This window comes from Pelophylax lessonae (assembly GCF_965119305.1).
Source record: "Pelophylax lessonae genome assembly, chromosome: 5".
In the NCBI taxonomy this organism is placed as follows: domain Eukaryota; kingdom Metazoa; phylum Chordata; class Amphibia; order Anura; family Ranidae; genus Pelophylax; species Pelophylax lessonae.
This window is the reverse complement of record NC_138772.1, coordinates 113208681-113236638: the sequence shown is the minus strand read 5'-3', so window position 1 is coordinate 113236638 and position 27958 is coordinate 113208681. Positions and strand designations below refer to the sequence as shown.

Here is a 27958-nt window from a genome sequence, read left to right as displayed (position 1 = left end):
CCCTTATTCATGTTTCCCTGCACTGCTTCACCCTCAATGCCCTACATCAAGTCCTCTGCAAGTTCAGGCCCCTCTCTCTCTGCAACCCCCTCCTCTCTCTCTCACACCCCCTCTTTCTCTCCCTCTCTCTATCTCTCAACCCTCTCTTTCTTTTTCACACCTGAGACAATGATTGCCCACTAGAGAGCTCTACACTGGGCAAACAAGGGGCAAATTAGAAACTTTTAATGCCCTTTAATTTTTTTTGGGGGGGGTGGGTTACAGTTTTCCATTGATCTTGGGGGGGGGGGGTTGTTGCCAAATACAGCTCCTCAACAAGGGCACTGGAGACCCTAGATACGCCACTGTATGTAAAGTCTGCTATTTGTTCACAATAATATAACAAACATGACTTTTTATATACACTATAACATTCTAATCAATTGTTCATTTCATCAACAGGGAAGTGTCACTGAGGAGGAGCCAGGTTGCAGCCAGGAGCCTGGGGAGCCTGTGGAGCCTGAGGAGCCTGCGGAACTATTTCCACCACCACCTCCTCCTGCCAAACGGAGGCAAAAGAGGAAGCACGTGGATGACATCACCGACGAGTTTATCCAGGAGGCCACCATAGCCCTACGTCGGAAACCGGAGGCCAATGAGTCCTTCGGGAATATGACTGCCAAAATCCTGGATAAGGTGGACCCCAGGCAGTGTCAGTATGCCAGAAAAATTATTCTGGATGTGCTGCAAAACGCTGAAAACGGCATACTTAATGAGCACAGCCATGCATGCCAGGAGCACCCGTGCCCTCCACCTCCACCTCCACCTCCACCTCCACAACACCCACCACCTCGCCAAATGCCACATGGCCAGTGGCAATATGGCCAGCAGGATCCAAACCTGCCCTCATGGCAGCCTGATTATAGCTATCACCAACTTTAATTTGTGTAACCCCCTATTATTTATTTTACCCCTGCTTGCCAGTTTCTAGTTTAATTTTGTCCAAATGGACCTTTTTTATGTTTAGTTTATTATACGGAAAGTATTGATGTTTTCTTTGTTTTTTTTTTGCTGAGATCCAAAAAATAAAGAAAATGAAAATAAAAAATGGCCTATCTGAATTTGTTAACATGTTTAATATTGTACATAACCTGAAAAATATGTTTTAGACATTAATTCATACAAGAATAAAGGGTCATATCAATAGTTAGATCTTTGGTGTGAAAATACAAAAATAATGGTGAAGAGTTCAAATTATTTAATTATAAAATTTGATATTACAGATAGAATATACAAACATTATCTTCATCATAACAGAACACATGCCTTTTTATTAGAAAAGTATGGCATTATGAGCAGCATCTTCCTTCTTCTCACATTTATCAAGATGAGCATGTGCTCCGCATTTCACCTATTTCTTGGACTTCCGCGAGCCGAAAGTTCTTTCTGAATAAAATGTTGAGTTTACTAGAGAAAATTCTTCCGGGAACTCATTTGGTTTGATCATGCGTGTTGGGATTTGTAGCTGTGTGTCGGCAGAATTGCGTACTGACAGGCGAACAATCGTCCGTTCTGGTGTCGGCATACAAATATTTTCATGTTTGCAAGAAAGACTTTTGTCCGCGGATTGTGCGCAGACATCTGTCGGAGGCACCATACTAACACGCGTACAATCGGCAGATCCTTCGTCCACCGACGTTTGTATGCCGACGATCGGTACGTGTGTACGGGCCTTTAGAAGTTAGAACAACATTCTAACATTAAAAGCTTTAACTTAATTGAACTTTTCCTATACCAAGCAAAAAGTAAAAAAAAAATCTGATTAACATAATCTATATTTTCCAGCTAATGTAGTTGAATCCCCCTTCACCTAAATCCTGCCTAAATTGTATATAAACCGTACCAATTAAAGTGGAAGATAATACTAACTACAACTATTCAGTAAAATGTTCCCTCTCCCCATCCTCCGACCTGTCCTGCATACCCTGTACAAAAAAAGATGTATGTACTTTCCTTTTTTTTTAATCTGGTCACAGGATCCAGCAGCTCTGACTCCCGTTTCAGTGAGCAGCTGCTGCAGGGGAGAGGAGAGAGCGCTGATCATGGATGAGCCATAGGAGCCTATGGGAGACGTCACATCTCTGGGAATTCATAGCCGTTATTGATCGCTCCCTTACACAGGGGAACTGCAGCTGCTGAATCACATGACCAGACCAGATTAAAAAAGTAAGCACACAGATCTTTTTATACAGAGTATGCAGGAGAGGTAAGAGGAGGGTTGGTGGGATGATTTTAAGAATAGTGTTTGTCTTTCCTACCACTTTACCTTCTTTATTTGGTCCCCTTTGGTCTGTTAAATATACCATTGAACATGTTGTATTCTTTCTGTTTAGTAAGTGCAAAAAAAAAAAAAAACTTCCTGTGCGATCTACCTGTGCTGACTGTTATCAGTTACATTGTGAGTACTACATAATCTCTCCCCTATAGGTTATGGAAAAGAGTAGAGGTGGTGCTTGTAGTCCTGACCCAGAGTGATTATAATTAATAACATATAGCAGGGGTAATGAATTAAAATTCAAGGAGGTCCGGTCGCTAAAATTTTCTTTGGGCCGAGGTCTGAATCTGAAGTCTGTGCTATGACTCAGAAAGATGGGCAAAACAAAACGTGTCCATCCGCGTTGCTCTTAACATAAAATATGCCCATTAGAGTGCCCCTTAACATAAAATGTGCCCATCGGGGTGACCCGTAGCATAAAATTTGCCCATCAGCGTGACCCTTAACATAAAATTTGCCCATCAGCGTGACCCTTAACATTTTATGTTAGGGGGCACTCTGATGGGTACATTTTATGTTAGGAGGCACTCTGATGGGCATATTTTATGTTAGAGGGCACTCTGATGGGCACATTTTATGTTAGGGGGCACTCTAATGGGCATATTTTATTTTATGGGTCACTCTAATGGGCACAACAAAATTTGCAGTGCATGCAGCTGCTCCAGGGGGACCTTCAGTTTTCCGTGCCGGTTTAGGAGATATTAATTGTACCTACAGGTAAGCCTTATTATAGGCTTACCTCTAGGTAAAAGTGTCAAAAAGCGGGATACCACCGATTTAACACTGCTTCTCCACAGATACAGTACGGTGGATGGGCATTGTCACTTTAGGACATGAAATTTATTACTGACAGGATCACCATGTAAAATACAGAAAGAAAAAGCCTGCAAATAAAGAAAATAAAGCCACATGTTTTACTTTTTGCCGCCCCAATTGCACATACTCCTGTGCACAGAATCACGTACCTGTATACGATTCTACTTTTCCGGGTAAGGGGCGCGCACACGTGCTGCCAGCGACCCGCTCCCACTGTGATTAGACACAGCGGGAGCCAATCAGTGGGTCCCCGGTAGCACCCGGTGATTGTTCGGGACACAGGCCTATGTAAACAAGGCAGGTCGCCGTTCTGTGACAAGGGAAGGCATTGATCTTGTGTTCCTACAAAGCAGAAACATGAAACTCTGCCTTCCCACAGTAAAAGCACCCCCACACAGTTAGCAAGCACTCCCTAGGCACACATTTAGCGTCCCTGCTGTTAACCCCTTCCCTGCCAGTGTCATTAGTACAGTGACAGTGCATATATTTAGCACTGATCACTGTAATAGTGTCACTGGTCCCCAAAAAGTGTCAGTGTCCGATTTGTCTGCCACAATGTAGCAGTCCTGCTGCGACATTGCGATGATCGCTGCCATTATTAGTAAAACATTTGAAAAATTTAAATTCCATAAATCTTTCCCATAGTTTATAGACGCTATAACATTTGCGCAAACCAATTAATATACAAATGAATATACACTTAATGGGAATTTTTTTTTTTACCAAAAATAAGTAGCAGAATACATATTGGCCTAAACTGATGAAGAAACTCGATTTTTTTTTTACATTTTTTTTTTTTATTGGATATGCTTTATAGTAGTAATTAAAGTAAGAAATATTGTTGTTGTTTTTTTTTTTAAATTGTTGGTCGTTTTTTGTTTATAGTGCAAAAAAAAACAAAAAAACATACCGCAGAGGTAATCAAATACCACCAAAAGAAAGTTCTATTTATGGAAAAAAAGGACATCAATTTTATTTGGGTACAGAGTCGCACGACCGCGCAATTGTCAAGTAAAATAACGCAGTGCTGTATCACAAAAATGGCCTGGTCATGAAGGGGGTAAACCTTACGGAGCTGACGTGGTTAAACCAGTTTACCTCCCTTCCTGACCATGCCATTTTTTGGAATACAGCACTGTGTTACTTTAACTGACAATTGTGTCGTTGTGCAACGCTGAACCCAAATAAAATGTATGTCCTTTTTTTCTCCACAAATAGAGCTTTCTTTTGGTGGTATTTGATCACATGTGGGTTTTTTATTTTTTTTGCTAGAAACAAAGAACCACCGACAATTTTGAAAAATAAAACAATATTTTTTACATTCTGCTATAAAACATATCAAATAAAAAATGTAAAAAAATGTATTTTCTTCATCAATTTAGGCCAATATGTATTCTGCTACATATTTTTGGTAAAAAAAATCCCAATAAGCATACAGTTATACCTTGGATTGCGAGCAGAATTAGTTCCGGAAACATGCTTATAATCCAAAGCAATCTTATATCTAAGCGAATTTCTTCATACGAAATTATGGAAACTTAGATGATTCGTTCTACAACCAATTATTCATATAAAAATGATTAAGGCCATACAAAATACTGTATAAAGTGTACTGTATAATTTGTCCCCCCCACCATATCGTCTAAAATACCTGGCTGATCCTGGCAGTTTCTGCCCTCCCCTCTGTACACTGACCACTGTGTATCATGGCTGTTGAGCCCTGGCACTGTGGTCAGTGTACGTGTCTCCTTCATCCACAGCCCTCCTGTCCTCCCTCTTTCCTCCTCCCCCCTCCCCTCCCTGCTTTCTGCCCCTGTGTCAGTTGCCCATCCCCTCCCCTTCTATTGCTGAAAAACCTTTTATTATCTTATATAATCCTCTTTGTTTCCCAATACTAGCGGCTCCTGTCGCTGTGTTTTATTAAAAAAATGTTAGCTTTACCAGATTTCAGAGCGCTGCTCGGCCGTCACGTGACCAGCTGGCTCTCTCCTCCTCCCCTCCTGACTGACGTCAGGGGGGGAATCTCAGCCCCTCCCGCTGCAGCTGTCAGGCGGAGAGAGGCAGCGGGTCACCTGATGGCTGATCGGCGCTCTGAAATCAGGTAAAGCCAGAATTTTTTTTTATAAAACACAGCGACAGTAGCAGCTAGCATTGGGAAACAAAGAGGATTATAGCAATTTAGCAGTGTGGGTTAACAAACACTTTAACATTGTGAAAGTCATTTTTTTTTTACATTAACTACTGCTCGGATATTGCTTGTATATCAAGACAGAGCTCACAAACCAAGGCAACATTAAAAAAAAAAAAAACGTTGCTCATCTTTCAAAAGGCTTGTAAACCGTGTTACTCGTAAACCAAGGTTTTACTGTAAAATATAATAAAGGCGCCAAAAGACGCAAATCTGTGAAATGCATTGTGGTTTGTAGGCTGACACTCTCGGGTCTATCCAGCGACGTCACATCTGGTTCCTGTGGAACGCACACTAGACGCAACCACAGCAACACTTTTTGGCAGGGTGACAAGTCAGCTGAGGAAGGAGGGGGATGCGGTTTCTATATCTATTGTGGAGGTTCTCATCAGTGCATTCATAGATGTAAGCACAATTATTTATTGATTCATATGAAAATAAAAAACGGAATTACACTATTATACAATTTCTGTGTTCCTCATATATATGCAATTGAACTGCGGCATGATAATAGGGTGCAAGTGTGGACGGAGCATCCATCCATTGTATAAGCGATATAGGTCCTGTTGGCCTGAATCTTTTTGGTGAGCATATAGATTATCCATTTACCCACGGGGTGAAAAGGTTTCCATTTCTCATTCACAAAGATGCAGATGTTCTGCCAGCCACTCACCTTCACCACACTATTGGACTTTTAGCCCCGGTTCACACTACTGCGTGTGCGGGGTTCGCATGTAATGTCGGAGCACACTGCTCCGACATTACATGCGATCAGCTGTGCGGTGCGAGTTTAGCCATACAGTTTGTATGGCTAAATTCGCATCGCACCCGCAGCAAACACGCACAGGAGGCATTTTTGCTGCCGCATCAGGATCGGATCGCACAGCGGTTCACACTTGTGCGATCCGATCCTGTGCGAACTGCACGATCGCACTGCGATATGCGATCAAACTGGGGGTGTCGTTAAGATTACATTGACACCCCCAGCGGATCGCATATGGCAGTGTGAACTGCCGGGGGTGCGTGTGCGATGCGGGAACAGGCTGCGAGTTCGCAGCCTTCCCGCATCGCATCAGTGTGAACCGAGCCTTAGACATTTTTTCTGTCATGTTTTCTGAATTGGACTGATCTTGTATGCACATAGCCCTTTTTTCTATCCATTGGGAATAGTTTTAGTATGCACATGAATTGTATTCACTTTATTTGGACTTTATTAACTAGATGATTTTATTTATAATTTATTGTTGGATATATATATTTATTATTCACGTTTCACAGATTGCTAATGACACTCAGCTTTGAGTACACATCAAACCATCTCATATAGGTATGTGTAGGTTGCCTATTTGGCACATTACTGCACATATCCATATATAGATACATTGTATAATTTTTAAAAAGCATTGGTAGTGAATCCCAGCACATACACAAATTTATACAGCACCTTCTTTCACCATTAGTGCCTACAAACTATAGAATATATATATATATATATATATATATATATATATATATATATATATACATACTAGTAATGGCACCGATCAGCAACTTATAGCGAGACTGCGATCTTGCGAAGAACCAATCGGACACTTAACTGACATTTTTGACACTTTTGACACTTTTTTGGGGACTAGCGAGTAACATTATTACAGTGACCAGTGCTAAAAATATGCACTCTCACTGTACTAATGACACTGGCAGGGAAGGGGTTAACATCAGGGGCAATCAAAGGGTTAACTGTGTGCCTAGTTAGTGATTCAGTGTAGTGGGGGAGGAGCTTTTACTAGTGGAAGGCTTGGATTGGGGTTTCTGCTTTACAGAAACACAGAATCCATGTCGTCTGTACTGACAGGATAACAATCTGCCTTGTTTACTGTACATAGGCAGACTGGCATTCTGTCAGTGTCCTGAACGATCAGCGGGTGTCGGCTGACATTGAGTCCATAGGATCCACTGATCAGCTCCCGCTATGTAAGATCACAGTGGGAGCAAGCCACCGGCGGCGCGCATTTGCGGCTAAAACCTGAAAGTGCAGAATCACATATATACGTGATTCTGCACAGCGCGGCCGCCATGTAGCAGTAAATCTGCTATGGGTTGGTCAGCAAGCGGTTAAGGTCTAGTATGCTGCAATATCTAAAATTGTTGTTTTGGGGTTTCTATATACTTTATGTCTCAAGGCGTGCTACCTTCAACTGGCATTAGGATTTTATAATCAGAACAATTATACCTTGGACCAGTACATGCTCTTTACTGTTTGCACTTTCTTTTACAGCTGGCACTAAGCCAATGAGTCATCATTCGGATGACCTGGCACATAGAACAGTGGGACTTTCTTAATAATGTAATATCACCAGCAGCTTGATTTTCCACAGTTGCAAGATTTTCCGAGAATGTTTGCAAGAGAATTTTCCCTTTAGCTTGGTAATTGTGGTTAAAACTCACTTTGCAAAGAATCATGTGCAAGGAAAAAGAAACAAAGATGTCTATTTATTTGCACATGATCAGAAGAGCTTCACGTAATTCACTAAACTAAGGGAATATCCCCTTGCAAAGTGAACAGCCTGTTTGTCTATATAAAATCAACCCCAGCTGCTTAGTAGGCAAAAGTGTGTGGGGGGGGGGGGCTAATATCACCTCCCTGTCATCCTCCCTCGTGAACTTGCTTACAAGTGAGGAGAGCACAAAGATGACCTCATTAGTTGCAGCCCATTAATTATCCAAGCAGCAAAGCTGGGTGCCCGCGCTTGTAATGTAGGCGCCACGGGGAGGTTGCAGGGAGGGAGGGAGATAGGATAACTTCCGCTCGAGCCGCCTAGGAGGCCCGAGAGGAAGTGGAAGAGGGACCTGTCAAAATAAAAAGGCAAAAAAAAAAAATGACATGCCAAATATGGCATGTCAGGGGGTCAGGAACACTTAAAGAGGAAGTTCCACTTTTGGGTGGAACTCCGCTTTAAAAAAATATTTTCAACTTCTAAACATTTTTGTAGTTTTTGAAAAGCAGCCCTTCCAAACAATCCTTAGTTTTCCAGCACCAAAGACTGATATTGCACCCCCTAGAGTCATCTAGAAGTGAAATATGATGTCATAATATCTAAAAAGAATGTGGATGGCAGTACAACCTGCGTAAATTGCATCAAAAATGGTACAAATTGAAATGCTGATGTACTGCTTGCACATTTCACACTAAAGAGCATTTAGTTATAGAGTAGCAATTAGCCTTCAGTCTCCATCACTGTATTACTAAAGCTGGTCTTAGTTGGGTAGAATTTAAATTAGTGGGTCAAATGGACGCTCGTTTTCGACCACAGTGATGGGAACATTCAAAGGAGCAGGATGGAAAAGTTTTCTCAAGCAAACTCATTTCTAACAGTCTATGTGGTTTTTGTTCAATAAAGTCCATTGTTAAAAGCAATTGAAATCTTTTGAATCACAAATGGATGTTCAGAGAATTTTCGAACAAATTTTCTTAAGACTTTTCCTATTTTTCTAAATTTAAATTTTCATACAAATTTTTCTAAGACTTTACCTAATTTTGAAAATTCTAATTTTCGTAAAAATTTTCCTAAGCCTTTTACTAATTTTCAAAATTCTATCTAAGGCCAGTTTTGGGACTGTTTTGCGAGAGGCACGAAAGGTCTGTTAGCATTCCTATTTGTACAATGATTACTGTAACAGAGGATTCATGCAATTTATGCTGGACGTGCCATTAACTACATCCTTTTTAGATAATACTACTGAACCGCAACAACTTGGATGTGCACCAAGCTTTTAATGCTTTTGATGCAGGCAAGTGTGCACCTACCTGGAGCTGTATGAACTAGTACAATATACGTGAAATCAATTGCAACGGTTTGCTCATTGAAATGTAGTGATACTCTACGAGTGAGCCATTAAATCAAAAGGAAATTACTATTTCACCAATACAATAATATTCTGACATGGGTCCCATTCTTAATGACAATGCAGGGGAGTGATCGGGTTCTATTGCAAAATAGTGGTATAGCAGTTTACACCTGGAAGGGTGGAACACTTGCAGCATCCGAAGATCAGTAAAGCAACATGGTTTCCAGATACAGGCCATCGGAAAGGTAAGAATAGAGTATTTTTTTTTTTTTAGCTTTTACTCAATTCAATTATCTGAACTAGAGGTGTTTGCCGGTTTGTTTTGGCAAAGAATTAAATGCAACTTGCAATCCAGCTCACACATTTGTGTTTAAGTATAATTCAAAGTCTAATCTAGGTCACAATTTCTGTGTATTTGAAATATATCCTAATCTCTCAGGTGTGGCTTGTATTATCTTATATAAACAAATGGAGTCAGAATTATAAACTGTGCACCCAGCGTGAGGCTGATTTTTTCCGGTTAACAATGAATTACTATAAAACCTATAATCTAAGGCTTTATTAATTTTAGATCCCTTTATTATATAGCACGGTTTATACACTTATTTTCACATTACATCAGTATAGCACAAAAGGTAAAGACTATATAATCTACTGAAATGTTTGTTGATGTGTTATTATGTTTTAAAACCTAATTGAATTAAAAAAAAAAAGCTTAAAGTGCAACTAAACCCATCACGATTTAACAGTTTAAAAAAACAGTTACATTCTGGCACATGCGGGAATGTAACTGTCCCATTTGTTTGTGCTCTCAACCAAACTGTCAAACCATGAAATATCATTACTGATCATGACAGGAGCTCCAGTCTGGGGGAAAAAAAATGTAGCTGCTGACTTTTTATATAAGGACACTTACCTGTTCAAGGATCCCGCGATGTCGGCTTTGGGTTCAGGCACCGCCATTGTCAGTAACGGAAAATGGCAGTGAAGCCTTCATACGTGAGTCACGCTGCGCTTTCAAAATGGTCCCACTGTCTTCTGGGACCTGTGTGTGTCCCATAAGGTAGTGGGGGGGGGAGGGGGGGAAATGCACATTGATCACCGATTGGCGATCTTATCCAGAAGTGTAATGCGGGTACCTGTCAAAACCAGGTACCAGCTCCCCCCCAAAAAGTAGAGTAGTAGAGGGGGGGAGGGTGCAAACAAGAGCAGCTCAGCTTTCAGATCGAACAGAGGCTAAGATGGCAGCTTCCTTTGCTGAAAACGATAGGAGGGTTTTGTTCTGCTTTAAACATCCTACGGTTGTAAGTACTAAGTAGTATAACTGCTTCCCAGTGCCAATCCCAACATCTTTCCCCAAGCAGCATGCAGCAGAGAGATTGCAGTTATCTGTGAGGAAGCAGTGATATCTCTGCAGTGGTCTAATACACCCTCATTGAATCATAGCTCTAGAATCAGCAAAACACGTTTCCTGCTAATTGCAGAGCTCTAGTTGTTACTCACTTGGGGGGGTGTTGGACCAGTGCAGAGAGACTACTGATTCCTCACAGAAAGCAGCAGTCCAACAAATAAACCTTTTTAGGGTGAAATGCATCAAAGATTGAGGATGCCATATGGGGTGATCATTGGATTTTTCCACATGGAAGAATTACGTTTTAAACCGAACATGGTGTGTGGCATTGGGCCCTTTCACACGGGCGCTCCGTATGTCCGCAAATCATCCTATTTTTTTGCGGATGATTTACGGACATAATGTAAGTCAATGGCATTGCGGATGTCAGCGGAATACCATCCGCTGACATCCGATTTTCTTCCTTTCAGTTCTGTTCCGTTTTTTGGAACGGAACAGAACCCTATTTTTCCTCCTTTCAAAAAACGGAAAGGAAGGAAAATCGTATGTCAGCGGTGTCATCCGCTGACATCCGCAATGCCCATAGACTTACATTATGTCCGTATATCATCCGCAAACGGATGGGATGATATGTGGACATACGGAGCGGATGACACAAATGTCATCCGCTCCGTGAAAAAAAAAAAAAAAAAGTGCCGGAGCGGATTGCAATGCGGTCCGCTCCGTGTGAAATAGCCCATTCTCTCCATATTTTTGGTGAATGTTTTGTCTATACTTGGCCTTTTATTAGCTAATCCCATGATTACTTCTTAGAGAGTACAACACAAAGCACACAGAGAACAATGGGTGACTTTTTAAATGCTAATCATTTGAAATAATTACACAAATACATCTCACTGCCTATTTTAACCACTAAAAACCAACAGTATCATACTGTAACCATGTGTATTGTTGGTTGTGGCACAGCACCATTCACTTGATTCGTGGGTGCAGCATGTGTAAACCACGTCCACTGCCTTTGAAGAGGTAGCCGTCTGGGGGGCCATAAAAATACAGGAGACTTAAGCAGGCCATCATGGTGCAAATTTCTTTCCTGCAGACAGTGTTGACAGGGGAATCCCTCCCACCAAGTTACTGTATTCTCCCGGCAGGGGTAGACGTTTGGACTGGGAAAAGACAGTTATTATTGCTAATAGCTATACTCGCCGCTAGCGATAATGACATGTAAGACCAGGCAGGCTGGTTATACCCAAGATGATTGATCGATCAACTTGGAACCTTCAGCCTGTCCATAAACGGTTCGTCTATAGCCGGACTCAGAGTCATGGGAACATTGGAATTCTTAAAGAACCTTATAGACATTCATAACAAAACTTTCAATAGTTAGTCCAACAAATGTGGTAACTAGCAACAGATTTGTGTACCTTACAGAACATGTACATCAATTTGCCATAGGAAGGCATGTCAGGGTTGGCACTAAGGCCACAGTATCCATACCTGGTACTCCATTGTCAGGTCATGTCTAGCCCCTGGGTCACGCAATGGCCTTGGTTGTTAGCACGCTGTCAGCTACACAGGGTTGCTGGGACACTATAAGCCACATATCGATGTTGGTTTCTAGGATGCTGTCAGCTGCATAGCATCACTGGATACTAGCAACCAATCATGCTGTACTCCTGACGGCACCCTAGAAACCAGTAACAGGTGTGAGTGTGGTGGTGATATGTGTGTGTGAGCAGTGGTGCATATAAACACGCCTTGCTCTTTACTACACTTCAGCCTCACTCTGAGCTCTCTGGCCTATCTCTGTACGGTAGCTTAGAGTTGGTTTTAACTACCTCCAGTTTTCCTCTCTACGAACTGGCGGTAATTCTTTTTGAAATTGTTGCAACCCTACCGACACATTGGTGAACGTGGTGCAAATAAGAACTACCTGAATGTATCACATATGAAGTCTGTGTTAACAGGACTTCCCAAGGCTTTCAAGAATTAGGTGCGGGACTTTCTAATGTGCCGATACTGCCCGAAGAGTGTCGCAAATGCTTTATTGAATGGCGGTCAGTGTTTTTTTATAGAATTTTATTTTCTCAGAATTTGCTTTGAAGTTATATTCTCAGACAAGTTTAGTGCTTGCTTCAGTTCTTCTTTTATCATTTAGAGATGTGACATTTTTTCCCTCCTGATAGAATTGCTGTTAAAAGACTTTGTCAATGGTCAGTTCTCAAGCTGCCCCCACATTTGATTCCAGAGATAAACTTTACAGACATTAATGGAATCAATATTGATTCAGGAATGCAAAGATAAATACCTCCTTATCTTGATTTGCTGGCTAGGAGAAGGTATTATGGATAAGTGCATGAAAAAAACCTCTGAAATAATTAACAACTGATCTTTGTGTGAATACTTACTGTTCTCTGTGTTCAGAAATATGATTTGTGGTACCACTAATCAAATGCATCAAGTACAATTTTAAAAAATTTAGGAAGGGAAGTTAGCACAGTGACTTGTTGGTAAGATAGAAACATGTCAACACAGTCAGTCTGTCTATTTTGACAGCAGTAGGTTTCAGGATACAATGATCACTCCCAGAAGCTACAGACGCTGGCAGTGATCGCATGAAAAAAAACAAAAAGCTACAGATTGATTGTACTGAAGTCGATCAATGGATCAACTCTAGTACAACCAGCCTGACCATAGCTTGAACTAGAACAATTTCGATCCTCATCCAAAAGTCGTGAGACGGCTGCTGGTGCTTCTGTTGCACTGCCATCTTGGATGTAATCTGAACATCCTCAGAGCTTTGACACGCTATAGAATTTCCCTTCACTCCTAATTCCTAAAGATTATCCAGGGAGGTGAGGGTGAGAGGAGCTGGGCCAGCACAAACAGTAATTAGAAACTCCCAGAAGAGAGAACTATGATGTGCAAGAAGGAAGGAGAACTATCGTTTTGCTAGGGAATTTACTCTTTCTAGGGAAAACATTGCAAGTAAGCATTTAAAATGTTCTTGTGCTTTTACCTGCATTTATTAAGCTAGTGATGGGGTTTCTTTAACACCTTGTTAAAGATGGTACTGGGAGAATGTCATTCTACATCCCAGGATCACGCTTCGCATGCACCACACAGGCACGGCCGATGACAGGCCACTGTACCAACCCACTGCCGGTACCATGTGACCATTGTAGCCAATCATTGCAGATCACATGACAGTTGTTCACAATAAAAGGCTTTTATTTATGCCTTTCATTATGTACTATTGTGATGAGCTCTGTTATTGGTCACAGTCATCATATGGTACAGACAGGGCCAATCACAGCCCATCTGTATCATGTGATTAACCATGGCCAATCACAACTAATCGTAATAGTAAACATTGAATGAGTCATTTTTATTCAGAAAAAATGGTTGCTTATAACTGTAAAATTCAAAGTTATAAGCAACCACAGTGTGCGTGCAAAAAAAAAAAAAAAACGTGAATACCTCCCCAGAGTAGTACTGTAACTATAATAACACTGTACTGGTCACTGTATGTAAAAAAAAAAACTGTGAAATAAATTAATAGGAAAAAAAAACACCAGTGTTCCTGATGACTGCCACACCGGATATATGATGACCCTGTAATTCACTGGTGACTGTATGTAAAAAAATTCTAAAAAATATATATTTTTTAATTTCTTCATTTTCCAAACAATTGTGACCAAAAATTACAACTTCAAAAAACTTGCCTGCTTTCCAAAAAGGGGTCATTTTGGGGGATATTTGTACTGATCTGGCATTTTTGGGCCTCAAGAAATGAGATCCATCAGGATCCATTATCCAAGAGGCCATCAGTACATCAGGATTGATCCATTTTCAGATCTATACCATAGTTTGTGGATTATTTATTTGCAAAATTTTATAACAGAAATGAAGAATGAAAAAAAAAAACAGCGTTGAAGTGGTTAAGCACATCAATCAGTATGTCTGTACCTAAGCCCAGAATCATTTTTTTTATTTTTTTATTTATATATTGGTACCACTTGAAATAACTGTGGCAAACCAGAGACTTGCTATTGTCTACAATGGACTTTGTTGGTTTATTCAAATGTAGTTGAACTTGTACACCTTAGAAGAATTTACATCAAGGTTTGAGTTGTCTCACACACACCAGCCCTTTTGGCAAACAACACAGTTACTAGACTGGAAAACTAGAATTCCCTTATCATAAGAATTTTGGACTCCAAATAAATTATTTATTTTTTTTTTTTTAAAACATGTATATTTCCCTCCTCTGTGCAGTTGGTTTTGCACAGAGCAGCCTCTTCTCGGGTCTCATGTATACTTACCTCCTCTGTGCAGTTGGTTTTGCACAGAACAGCCTCTTCTCGGGTCCCTCTTCTGTGCTCCTGGCCCCTCCCTCTTGTCGAGAGCCCCCACAGCAAGATGCTTGCTATTGGGGGTACCAGAGCCAAGTCAAAACTCAAAACCTGGCCCCCGCCCCCTCTCTTTCCTGATTGTCTGACTGATTTTGATTGACAGCAGTGGGAGCTATTCTCACCGCGCTGCTGTCTCAGTCAGTGAGGAGGGGAGTCCCAGGTAGCTTAGACACGCCTACAAAATCACTGGATAGAGATGGGCTCAGGTAAGTATGAGGGGGCTACTGCACACAGAAGGTTTTTTTATCTTAATGCATTAGAATGCATTAAGATAAAAAAAAAACCTTCTGCCTTTACAATCCATTTATGTGACGGTCAGTTTTAATTCAGAATAGTTCAGTCATGAGTTCTTATCTACCGAGATAATCTATAACTAGGAGTATATTGCTCCTTTCTCACTATTTTAAAGCGGAGTTCCGGCCTCGAAAACAACTTTGCACCATCCGCTTTCTTTTTTTTCCTGAAAAAGAATTGGATAATTCAAATTTTTGTTTTGATTTACTTACCTTGTTTTTAAAGAAAATATACCTACCTTCCTTCCTCTTCCTCCCTCTGTGGCCGCGGCCCGCGCCGTCTCTTCCTGCTTGCATTGACTCCTGGGAGATGACCGTCATCGCTCCCAGGAGTCAATGTGCCTGCACCGGCCCTGCTCGTCACTTCCAGTGCAGGTGCATCATTCCCTGCTAAACAGCTTCTGGGCATGCCCAGAAGCTGTGCAGGGATGACGCGCCTGCCCCGAAGTGATGAGCAGGGCCAGTGCAGGGCATTCTGGGACTCCAATGTCACCGAAGAGGACACCGAAGAGGACGCTCCGGCTTCAGCTGCCCACACCTGAGATGGCAGCGCTGGACAAGACATTTTTAAGGTAAGTATTTCTTCTAAAAAGGTAAGTGAAACAGGGGACAGTTCAGAGGCTATTGTTGCTGAAATGCACTAGCCCTGACTGTCCCGGGGGTATTTTTAGCTAAAAAATGTTTTTCAGGGGGGAACTCCGCTTTAAGGTCTCATACACACAGGGCCTCTAAGCCCATCTGAACGTCAGAACTCCTGGCATGGAAAAGCTGCTTAAAACACATGGTAAAAGCAGCATAGTGCACAAACATTTAGGCTCGTTCAGCGTTTATGCTGGCCAAATTAATAATTTATTCTGCCCAATAAAATACATTAACCCTAAAACACTAGATGCGTCTAGTGTTTCTGTGCATTTAGATGCTTTTCCAGTGCATAAAGAATTTTTTCAGCTCCTCTCCTGAATGCACCTTTGGTGCTTTTTTTTCATTTTTTAAACGCTCCTCTTCTAATACACGTGTAAATGTCTATGTGTGCACGGACTCATAAGCTAACATAGAGAAAATTCCCAACACCTAAGTAGCATTGAACTGTTCCCCCATCCCAGCACAAAGCTCTATCCCTGAAAAGTGCAGCTGCTATTGTTTTTGTGGACACTGAGACAGTGGGTTTGATTTACTAAAACTGGAGAGTGCAAAATCTGGGGCAGCTGTGCATTGTAGCCAATCAGCTTCTAACTTCTAACTTCAGCTTGTTCAATTAAGCTTTGACCAAAAAAAACAGGAAGCCGATTGATTTCTATACAGAAATGCACCAGATTTTGCACTCTTCAGTTTTAGTAAATCAACCCCAGTGTCTTCATTGTTAAAATTCTTCTTTATGTTAAAAGGCACAAAAGGGTCAGAACATGAAGTGAAAACTTCATCTGTACAGGGAGGTATCATAATAACAATGGTCCTGCTTCCAGAGAACTTAAATAAATGTAGTACTATTTGGTAATATGAATGAGTTGTTGGCTTGGTTCGCTGATTTGTTTATAAAATCTGTGATGGATCACCTAGCACCCCGCTTGGGTGCTTCGGCCAAGATACAGCTTCCTCCACGCTGGAACCAAGAACCAGGTTGCAGAGCATTGCACCCAAGAACTAGACAACACTAGCTTAGGTGCAAACTGGAACTGACTTTATTGTAAATTCTCACAGAATTTATACCACACAAGATCAGGTAAGAGCTTGATCACATTATCCTAAACAATGCAAACTGTAAACAGTAATGCCAGTACATTTAATGAACAGCTAACAAACAGTAAGCTAATTAAACAGTAATCTAATTAAAAACTAGTCACCTAAACAAACCTAGGTTCCAGTGTCCACCCAGACTGTTCAACACTATTCAAGAAACCCTAGGGCTGTCCAAACCTCATTAGCCTTAAGCTTTCTTTTCACATACATCTTCTCGCTGAGTTTCAATTGGCAGAGACCATTATGACTTCCTTGACTGTTAAATGTGGTAATGTCATTGCGCATTATATAACAGGACATCTTCCTGAATTCTTGTAGCTCCCTCAAAAGCTAAGGCCCATAATCACAAGGCAAGAGGCTATCCTGCAGTCCCCTCTAAAAGCCCCTGTCCCAGTTGGGTCTGTCACAAAGTCCATTTGGAAATAATTTTAAAGGAAGCATATACTATCATGGGATACCATGGATCCACATTGAACCCGAAGAGTGACAGCTAACAGAACAGGTATAATTAAAACAGTACAAAATAATAAGGCAGGAATATAGACAATAGCAAAACCAACAGCGCTACCATCTTGTATAACTTGTTAGATGAAGTAAAGTCCAATGCCAGTGCCCCGCTCTAAGCCTCTGCAAGCCACTTACATATAAAGTAATCAAAACGAGCTTGCAACCTGGAAAGGTAAAATTCAATCTTCTTTATTCAAAGTATGATGAAGGGGTAAAAATTCCAGAAATAAGCGTGTTGAGGCGTTCCAGCCTATGCAGGCCCTATGACTAAAAGAGATTGGATTGTACCTTTCAGGGTTGCTGACTCTTTTCGATATCTTTCTATAGGAACATAGATAGGAGTTCGGAATAGGCGACCGGCAAAAGCAGGGAAACACCAGGTTAATAAAGAATAGTAATGTAAAGGCATGAAGTTGCAAGACAGACAGAAAAACCCACCAGGCCCTGACTGAATGTTCTGCAGTGCATTTAGGCTCTCCTGAATTTTGCCAGGTGTGCGACTGCAGCATGACCAGACTGCAGTACTAAAGCTGGCCATACATGGGTCGAATTCCAAAATAATTTTCTTACAAAAATCGTAACTAAGAATTTTCTTACAAATTTCACACTATTAGTGGGATTCAGCAATGGCCAATATTTGTGCGACCCTCGAATCTGAGTAATCTGGCGCGTTGGAAATTTTTGGGGAAAAAACAACAAATTTCTGGGAAGGGAGAGTCGTGCAAAAAAATATAATCGAAAAAAATTCCTGGCCATAAAAATATTTTCTGTATTAACATGAGGTGAAATTGATGGCTTGGTTGGTCCAATTTCGAAATCAACGGTGGCACCATTGGATCACAAAACGCACAAAATTTCTGATTTTCTATTTGTTCCAAATGTCCCCTATGGATGGCCTGCATTGTTCCCAACCAGCAGGTGAGGCTGCAGACAAATTATTATATATACTGAGAGAAATATGGGGGCTGCCATTTTAACCTCCCTAAAAAAATGTACATTTTCTGGTTGTCTATGGTTTAGTACCTCAATAATTGTAGACCCAAATTAAGTACTGATTCGGAAAACTGGCCAGGCAACTAGCAATTACAGAAGCAAGTTTCTTGCTTGTTATCAGAGAAGGGTATGCTTAATTGTTTTACAAAGTTCCCTGTTAAAAAGATGTGGACCTGTACAACACCGGCAGCCTGTCCATTGTTCCCGAAGGATAAATAGTGTAGATATGTGGGACAGCTGAGATAGAAGGTAAATAAATTATCTTTAATCCAGATACTGGATTCCTTCCAAAATGCAGAACTTCCTGCCACATGTACAAGGTTACTTCATCTAAATCTGAAGGTGCCAAGGAGCCTTGGTAAATACACTGTTAACCCTCACTATGTCCTTGTTCCGAAATGTCATTCTACTTTTTTATCATTGTTTTGTCAGTGTACACAATAGATTGTTCTTCTCGTTTCTTGACATTTGCCTACCTTAATTGAGTAATTGTTTATGAAACAAAACAACCTAGACCTGGAGTTTTATAATAATTCACTAAATATATGATAGGTAAAGTGCCAGCTCTTTAGCACAAGCAGTCCCAATGCTTTGTACAAAAGGTTACTGATACCAATGTTATTACAAGGATTACGTTCCTGAGGATATTACACTTTCTATAGCTCTCCATCCTTACATGTTCTTCTTTCAAGAGTAAGTTACCCCAACATTTCATATTCATGATATGTGTCTGCTATACTATGTACTTGTATGATAAAGTATCCTGTACTCTGTTGTATTGCTCCCTGTGAAATTCCTGATGTTTTTGCCAGTCCCTTTACTTTCCTATTACACTGATCACACTAAGCAGGAGAGCACACTATGGTCCGTTCTATAGTCTAGCTATGCTGGAAACTCAGCCTGCTCTCCTCCAAAGATAAGACTAGTCCTGACACCCCCACCCCAGAATCTCAGTGTGCTGCTGCTTCTCTCCCCCCCAGCTCGTGTGCAGCCGAGAACAAATGGAATGTGATCACTTATGCCTGGTACACATGATGAGATTTTTTTTTGCATGCTAGCCTTATATCGAAAATGAAGAGTTTTCTAAAATGACAAAAAACTCTCGTACAACAGAATAAAAATCCGGACGTGATCTATTGCATTGTATTGTATTTTCGAAGCACAACTGCACTGATAAAACTAAAATCATATGATCTGGTATCGTACGAGAAAAGATTTTGTGCTTGTCCCATCGGATAACATTGGATGAATTTTCTTGATCAGCTCTCGAAAGCTGTGTACTAATGATCAGATTATCGTACGATCGCTTCCAAAGTGGTATATTTTGTAAGATTTTCTGACCATGTGTACAGGCTATAAGGCTCCGGTCACACCTGAGCAGAGAAACTTTTAGGCGTGTGTATTAGAGATTTTGAAACGTTTTTGGAAGTGTAATTACAAGTGTCTTAGAAGCGTTTTACAGCTTTAGGCATTTTTGTTTAGCCAATAGAAAGCACGAGGGGGTGGAAATTAGGAGTGTAGAGCTGCTGTTTGAGCAGAAAACACACGACAAAATGGTCATAAAATGCTAAAGTCTCGCATTTTCAGGCGTTTTTCTATTGAACTCTATAGGGAAAAAACGCTTGTTATTTTCTGTCTAAAAAGAAGCACATGTTTTTTGAGTGACAGGCGTTTTGCTTCAGGGGACAGACGCTCAAATGTGAACAGGGGTGTGATAGACTCACCCGGGACAGAGGCTTTTGGAGGGGACTACAGGCTAGCCTCTTGCCTACTGACAAAGGGCCCTGGCTTTTAAGGGAACACTACTCTTTGTGAGATGTATGCTGGGAGGGAGCCTTGGAGTGGTAATTTTACTTTGGATTCAAGTCCATAGCTCCCAAAGACACACAGACTCTGGGAATAAGAGGTTCCATATCCATATTGGGGGCCTGTATGCCTCAAACCAGCTATGACTGTAGATGTTAATGTAATCAGCTCAGACCACTGGGGTCCCCCTCCATAATGTGTTTATTGTAAGTAGGTCTCCTGCTATTGTCTGTTGCCTACTAGTCTGAGGAGGGGATGTGTTTACACTTAGGATAATGTGTAATGTACTTTGTTTTAGCCTTGTTGCCGGAAGTCGGGTCACCCAGGCTGGTTTAAGTGCTGAGTTAATTAGAATGTTAATTATATCATTGTCAGCTAGTAGTTGCTAGAGGGGGGAGATCACTGTATTGTTAATTGGGCTAATTAACTCACCTATTGTCTATAGTGGGGATGTGTTTATACTTGAAATATTGTGTTTTGCACTTTATGAGCTTGATGCCGGCAGTCTGACCTGGAGAAAGATCCTGATTATTCAAAGCATTGTCTAGGTGTGGATTCCCATTCACCTATTGTTTTTGTTCATATTGCTAGTTAATTAGCTCAGGTTAATTATGTTTCTGTGTGCAGTTTGTATTGTTTAAATATTATGAGCAGGAGGGGGATGTCCTCCTGTGTGGTATATATTCTGTGTGAGTTTGTTCAAAAAACATTTCCAGATCTCATACAAGCTATTTGTCGTCTAGTCTTGTATGTAGTCTGGCTTTAATATCTGATATCTATGTTCAAGACTGGAGTAAGCGGTATACTGATGGAAGCATGCAAGCACAGTGTGGGTCAGTTCCGTCACAAGGAGCCATTGAAATGAATGGGATTTGGCTTGTTGTGTGTTTTAGAGCTACAAGCTTCTAGCAGAAAATCACTTACAGAGGAGGTCTAGCACTAGAATTATTGCTATCTCTATTACGTTCACAGCGATATCTCCCATGTTTGGTACAAACACTGTACAACACCATATGCATGCACGACCTAGGTATGGGTTCATCTCTGTGCGCGAGCATGGGGGGAAAGGGCGCTTTATATATTTTTTTATTATTTATTTTAAAAAAATTATTTTTACACTGTCCCAATACATTTTTTATTTTTGATCATTTTTATTGCTATCACAAGAAATGTAAACATCTCTTGGGATAACAATAAAGCATGACAGGCCCTCTTTAGGAAGACATCTGGGGTCTAGAAGACATTAATTTAATGCTTTGCAAAAAAAAAAATGGTTTACATCTGCACTAAACTGAAGTGACGTCATGAAGTTGCTTCCGGGCTCCTAGATCATAGAGGTGAGGAGAGACAAATTGCTTCCCGGGCTTGCCAGTGAGAATGATAAGCCAGAGAAACACAAATGGACGACCCCTCCTGCTGCCTCTAAAAGCTATCCAGCGGCTAATCAGCCACTTGGATCACTTTTATCAGAAAAAGAATCACCGGCTGCAAAAAACAATATTAATGGCTAGTGTAACGGCTGATAGCTGCAGCCATAGCCCCGGTGAACTGCCTTCCAAAACCGCAACGTTTATATACATATTGCAGTCTTGGAAGTGATTTTTAAAGGTTACCTTCTAAAAAGCAAATATTTATATCATTAGGAATTTAGGTAAAGCTGTTAATTGGTTATACAGTAAAACCTTGGTTTGAGAGTAACTTGGTTTGAGAGCGCTTTGCAAGACAAGCACATTTTTAAAATAAATTTTGACTTGATATACAAGCGATGTCTTGATATACAAGTAGCGTCATGTATAAAAAAGAAGAGAGGAGCCTCTAAAGTGTAGCAATATGGTTACATTTAATGAAGGTTCAATATTTAACAACTCACATGGTTGATGATTAAAACAGGCACATCTAAGTATGCAGGCATCTGGGGTAAAGCTGTCCACATAGATCATCCCCTGCACTGCCATCTTCATCATCCCTTCCCCGCTGCACTCCACGAGTGATTCAAAGCCTCACTTTCAGATCACTCTACTGCAGGCTATTCTTCCCGGTCACGATTGCAGACTGACAGTGGTGAGAGTCGGTGGTTCAGAAGATGGTCTATGACTGTGGACAGATTTACCCCGGATGCCTGCATACTTAGGTGTGCCTATTTTAATCATCAACTATGTGAGTTGCTAAATGTTGAACCTTCATTAAATGTAACCATATTGCTACACTTAGAGGCGCCTCTCATCTCTCTTATATTCTTTAGCTCTGCTAGATTTTGCTTCTAATCCCCTTGGGAAGGCTGCATATTGTGGATGGACATTTTATGGTTACACAACCTATCACATTGCTATAATATTTGTATATAGACTATAAACTGAAGGACTTGTGGAACGAATCATCTGAGTTTCCATTATTTCTTATGGGGAAATTCGCTTTGGTATAAGAGTGCTTTGGATTACAAGCATGCTTCCAGAACGAATTATGCTCGCAATCCAAGGTTTAACTGTAATAAATTGTATGTCCAGTTAAAATTCTTTTCTTGGTTTTATATAGTGTAGAAGTGTCCCAACTCCTCCAACAGCAATGCCTCTGTTGCAGATTTGCCCTCAGTTCCTGTTTTGGTTTCAGCAAGACAGGAAGTGTGACAGAATATCTCCAACAGGGCCTCAGATAACAGGAAAAACCTGATAGGGGTTCAAATCCTTCCCCACCCTATCCAAAACTAGAGAAATTGTTTTTGCTTTTACATACACTTTAGGTTTTATCATTGCTTTGGATTTTGAAATAATTGTTAATAATCAGATTTCTATAATAACAGATTTTCTTTATTTCCAGGTAAAAATGAATTCATTCCAAAAGATACTACTATGGACACAGTTCCTGTGAATAAGAGAGTTCAGCATCCAAAGGCATTTAAAGAGCAGATCCATGTGAAAGAGGTGGCCCTAGAACTGTTGGATGACAACTACGTGAAGGACAAGAATGGCACGTGGCACGCTCACCTGAACATCCACCGCATGGTGCAGATTGATTGTCATTACAATCTTGGTGAAAGGACAGCTGCACACAAGAAACACATTGATAAAAGTTTTTTGTTTAAGAGATTTCTGAGCTCTGAGCATCATCCAAACAAAGACTCAGGAGATGTTACAGGAGAAACGGAAACTAGTGGACTGGCAAAGGACAACACGCCTGTCAATAGTCCATACAGGAAATCCTCCCTTCAACACCCAATCCCTATATCCTGGGGTCACCACGAGTTTCCTTCTTCGAAACCCTCTTCCCCCACAGAAAAACTGTTCTTCTATCCCTTCCCTCAGAAGAAAAACCCACGTATATCCGAAACAGCCAGAAAGCTAGGTTTATATGTAACACATTAAAGCAAATATTTGGAAGTCCATCAAAAAATGCTGTGACCTTATGTGAGCATTTCTTTCTAGATTGCACTTTACTTTTGGTCTGAATTATTGTTCTTGAACCAAACAAAGCCTTTGTTGTGATGTTTAACACTGCCATATGTCAGAAGGAAATAGCTTGACTTAGAAAGCGAAGGGCTTATCTTCTCCAGTAAATTTGTTATGCAGTTTCATTGAACTATGGCTAGTTTTGTGTGTGTTTTTTTTTTTTTTAAAGCATCTCAGAATATCTCTTTTTAAAATGGGAAAACCTTTTTAACAGTATATCCTGCCACACCGCTTATCATACCTTAGAACAAAAAAACTGGAGTAGGCAGTCCTGGAATGGTGGAGATCTACCTGAACAACCTCCAAGAAATCAAAGATCACCAGGGTGCACTGTACTTAACCAAGGCCCCGTTAAAAAGAAGGCAGGTTTGAAGAGTTCAAAGGTCAGTAGTGGGTACCACAGAGTGCATGAGGCACGAGAAGGTAACACAGAATTTAGAGGTCAATGGCATGTAATGCAAAGTGTGGAGGTCAGGAGTAGGTAATGTAGAGTACAGAGGTTGGTAACAAGTAACACAATACAAAGGTCAGTAGTAGGTAAAGCAGAGTGCAGGGGTCAGTAGTAAGGCAGAGTTCAGAGGTCAGTATTTGGTAGGGCTGCGCATCTTCACTTACCTTACGATTCGATTCGAATATGATTATTAGGGTCACTATTCGATACGATTGGATTCCGCGATGCATCACGATTAACGGAAGTAAGCAGAGCTGTTGCGCAGGAGAGCTAGGCAGGAAGTGGACGCCTACATGTGTCTTATCCAGCAATGACAGAAGAGGGAGGGGGAGGAGACAGAAGAGAGAGGGAGGAGGAGGAGACAGAAACCGATTATTCGGGGGGGTCCGCATCGATGCAGAATCGCGGGTGGCCGCATCGCGATGCATCGATGCAACGATTATTTTCAACAGCCCTAGTATTTGGTAACACAGAGTGCATGACTCAGGAGAAAGTAACACAGAATCTAGAGGTCAAAAGTATGTAATACAAAGCGTGGAGGTCAGGAGTAAATAATTCAGAGTGCAGAGGTTGGTAAGGTAAGTAACACAATACAAAAGTCAGTAAATAGAGCAGAGTGCAGGGACCAGTAGTAAGTAAGGCAGAGCTCAGAGGTCAGTAGTAAATTGAGCAGAGTGCAGGGTTTGGTAGTAAATAAAGCCGCGTTCAAAGGCCAGTAGTAAGTATGGCAAGGTTCAGGAGTAAGTAAAGCAGAGTTCAGAAGTAAGTAACGTAAAGTTCCCGAGGTCAGAAGTAAGTATGGCAAGGTTCAGGAGTAAGGCTCCGTTCACATGTCAGCGTATGGATCGCGGGCAGAACCGCCGCGGGACTCCTGTGCGTTGCCCGTTGATTTGCAATAGCCCCCCAAACGCTGAGCGATGTTGCCGCGATTTCAGCCTGCCGAATCGCGGTAACATCGCGCAAAAAAAAAATCGCGGGACGCATTACGCCCAAAAAAGTACAAGAGCTTCTTTGGAGCGTATTGCGTCCAGCAATTTTTTTGCGCTATGTTACCGCGATTCGGCAGGCGGAAATCGCGGCAACATCGCTCAGCGCTTGGGGGGCTATTGCAAATCAACGGGCAACGCACAGGCGTCCCGCGATTTGCAATAATCTCCGGGTCGCGGGCGGAACCGCGGCGGTTCTGCCAGCGATCCATATGCTGACATGTGAACGGAGCCTAAGTAAAGCAGAGTTCAGAAGTAAGTAACATAAAGTTCCGAGGTCAGTAGTAAATAATGTAGAATGCAGGGGTCAGTAGTAAGTAACAGAGTTCAGAGGCAAGTAGTAACATTGAGTACAGGGGTCAGGCATAAGCACTTTACAGTTCAGAGATCAGTAGTATATAAAGCAGAGCTTAGGTGTCAGAAGTAAGTAACACAGAATGTAGAGGTCAGTAGTATGCAACAAATAGTGCAGGGGTCAGGAGTAACGCACAGGGAATGCATTTGTAGTAGGTAATGCAGAGTGCAGGGGTCGGGAGTAAGTAGCATGGAGTTCAGATGTCAACAGTAATTAAAACAGAGTTGAGAGGTCAGTAGCTAGTAAAACAGAGTGCAAGGGTTAGTAACACAACACAAATTCCCCCGTCCTGTGTAAAAATTCACTCAGATGCAGCAGACCGAGGGAAGTCCTTCCAGGTCCTTCCTCAGCTGTGTCATATGACACATTGAAGACGAGGAAGAGTCTAGGACAGGGTTCTTCAAACTATGTCCCTCCAGTTGTTGAAGAACTACAATACCCATCATGCCTAGTCATGTCTGTGAATGTCAGAGTTTTACAATGCCTCATGGGACGTGTAGTTCCCCAACAGCTGGAGGGCCGTAGTTTGAGGATCCCTGGTCTAGGACTTCTCTTGGCTCTGTATTCACATTGTCACTTTAGGATTTGGCAGCTGGGGTTAAGAGCTAGTGGCATGATGGGCTCAGGAGCGGGTGGCATAGTGGGGGGGTCGCATTTTAACCATCATATAGCTGTGATTGATCTGTAGATCACAACTAACCGATTGCTGATCTTCCTATTAAAGTGTGTGTCCAGCCAAAACTTATTTTCTTCATTTTAGATAGAATGGGACAGGATTAGAGCCCCCGTTAGTCTTTTTCTACTATCTGAGGTTCTGTTAGAAAGATTTCTCTTTACTATTTTCCCAGCTGGCAACGATTTACCAGACAGTAAGGCTGGCCATATATGTTCAATTTTCTTGTACAATTTTCTGTTAGATTTACCACAAACCACATAATATGGAGGTCAGAGATAAATAGCACTTAGGCAGGCCTCTGTACTTCATACTTGAAGGTATATTTCAAGAAAATTGTACAGAAAATTGTATAATGTATGGTCAGCCTAAGTGAGGGGAACTCTCTGAAAGCAACAATGGCAGAAATAAAAGGGCTTTTTTTGTAGAGTAGGGAAAGTAAACAGAAAAGCTGCAGATTTTCCCTAACTTTCTGCCTGGTTAAACAGTTGTCACCAAGATAGGAAGTTAGGTTAAATCTTAAAACAGATCTCCAGCTAGCAATCCAAAACTAGAAAAGTAAAGTCTTTGCTTGCACATGCACTTTGAAGAAAAAATAGATTCTACAAGAACCACAATTAGTTGGAAATCCAGCAAAAAGGTTTATTCCAAATGTATATAGAGTGGAGAAAGTTTAGAACCTCTGTCAGGTTTGAATTACTGTCCGTGCTACCATTGGGGTGTTTTCACCACTCTTCCTGTCCTTGGTGCTGAACTGTCACTGGTGCAGACGCCCCAAATGTGAAATTAGAGCTTCATGATTAATCGTTAAACCCCCCCCAATCCTAAAACGGCAATTCCTTGATTCTTACAAAGCTCTGTTCTCTGCTCACTCACAGATAGGTCAAAAATGAAAAAGAAAAAAAAAAGGGCCTCCGGCAAATGTTTATCAACATTGTTAAGGCTGGGAGATAACTATAAACACAATGCTTTTAAGCCCCCGTTCACATAGGGGCAACGCTACTTCGCACCGAGACCTCCGAGGTTGCGGTGCGAGCAGCGCGCCGCGACCTCGGAGAGGCCGCCATGGACTTCACAACATTGAAGTCTATGGCGGTCGCCTCCTGGTGGCCCCAAAGAAGCTCCGGACCCTTTTTCTAAGTCGGAGCGACTTGTGTCGCTCCTATTAGAACGGGTCCGCAGCTTCCCTATGGGAGGCGACCTACGGCGACCTGTGAGGTGACCAAGTCGCCTCACAGGTCGCCTTAGTGTGAACGGGGGCTCAATGTATCATTTCCTTCTCTTAGATCAAAGGGATGAACTTCCGTTGTCCTGCCGAAAACTCCAACTTGCCGAATGAATGTACACCAGGAATAATTGGAGATTTCAACCACTTGGTGTTTTCACACAACAACGGCAACCTTTATGCTCCGGTAAATGCTATAATTAGTGCAGAATGTTAGTCTAGTTAGAGGCGGCCATGTTTTTGGTTATTAGCGGGCATACTAACATTCTGCACTAATTATAGCATCTACCGGAGCGTATAGGCTGCCGGTGTTGTGTGAAAACACCAAGTGGTCGAAATCTCCAATTATTTCTGGTGTACACTCACCGGAAAAAATGTTGTTGGAGAATTCGGCAAGTTGGAGTTTTCGGTAGAACACCGTCTGTAAATGAGGGCAGTTTAACTTCTTAAAGACTAATGCCTCGTATACACGCACTGATTGTCGGCCGAACGATCGGCCGTCTTTTGTCCAGTGTTGTTGTGTTGGTTGAAATGTGCTCTAGACTGCACACAAATT

The 27958-nt window shown here is 41.5% G+C and overlaps 1 protein-coding gene across 1 annotated transcript in view; it reads left to right on the top strand.

Moving 5' to 3' along the window:
* The window catches only part of LOC309555410 (uncharacterized protein C9orf152), a 47694-nt gene extending 23881 nt beyond the window's left edge, over positions 1-23813 (top strand). Inside the window, exon 2 of the mRNA XM_082257426.1 lies at positions 23084-23813. Within this exon, the coding sequence (XP_082113552.1) occupies positions 23084-23628 (545 nt within the window). The 3' untranslated portion in view covers positions 23629-23813. The remainder of the gene's footprint in view (positions 1-23083) is intronic.
* Positions 23814-27958: the final 4145 nt, after the last annotated feature.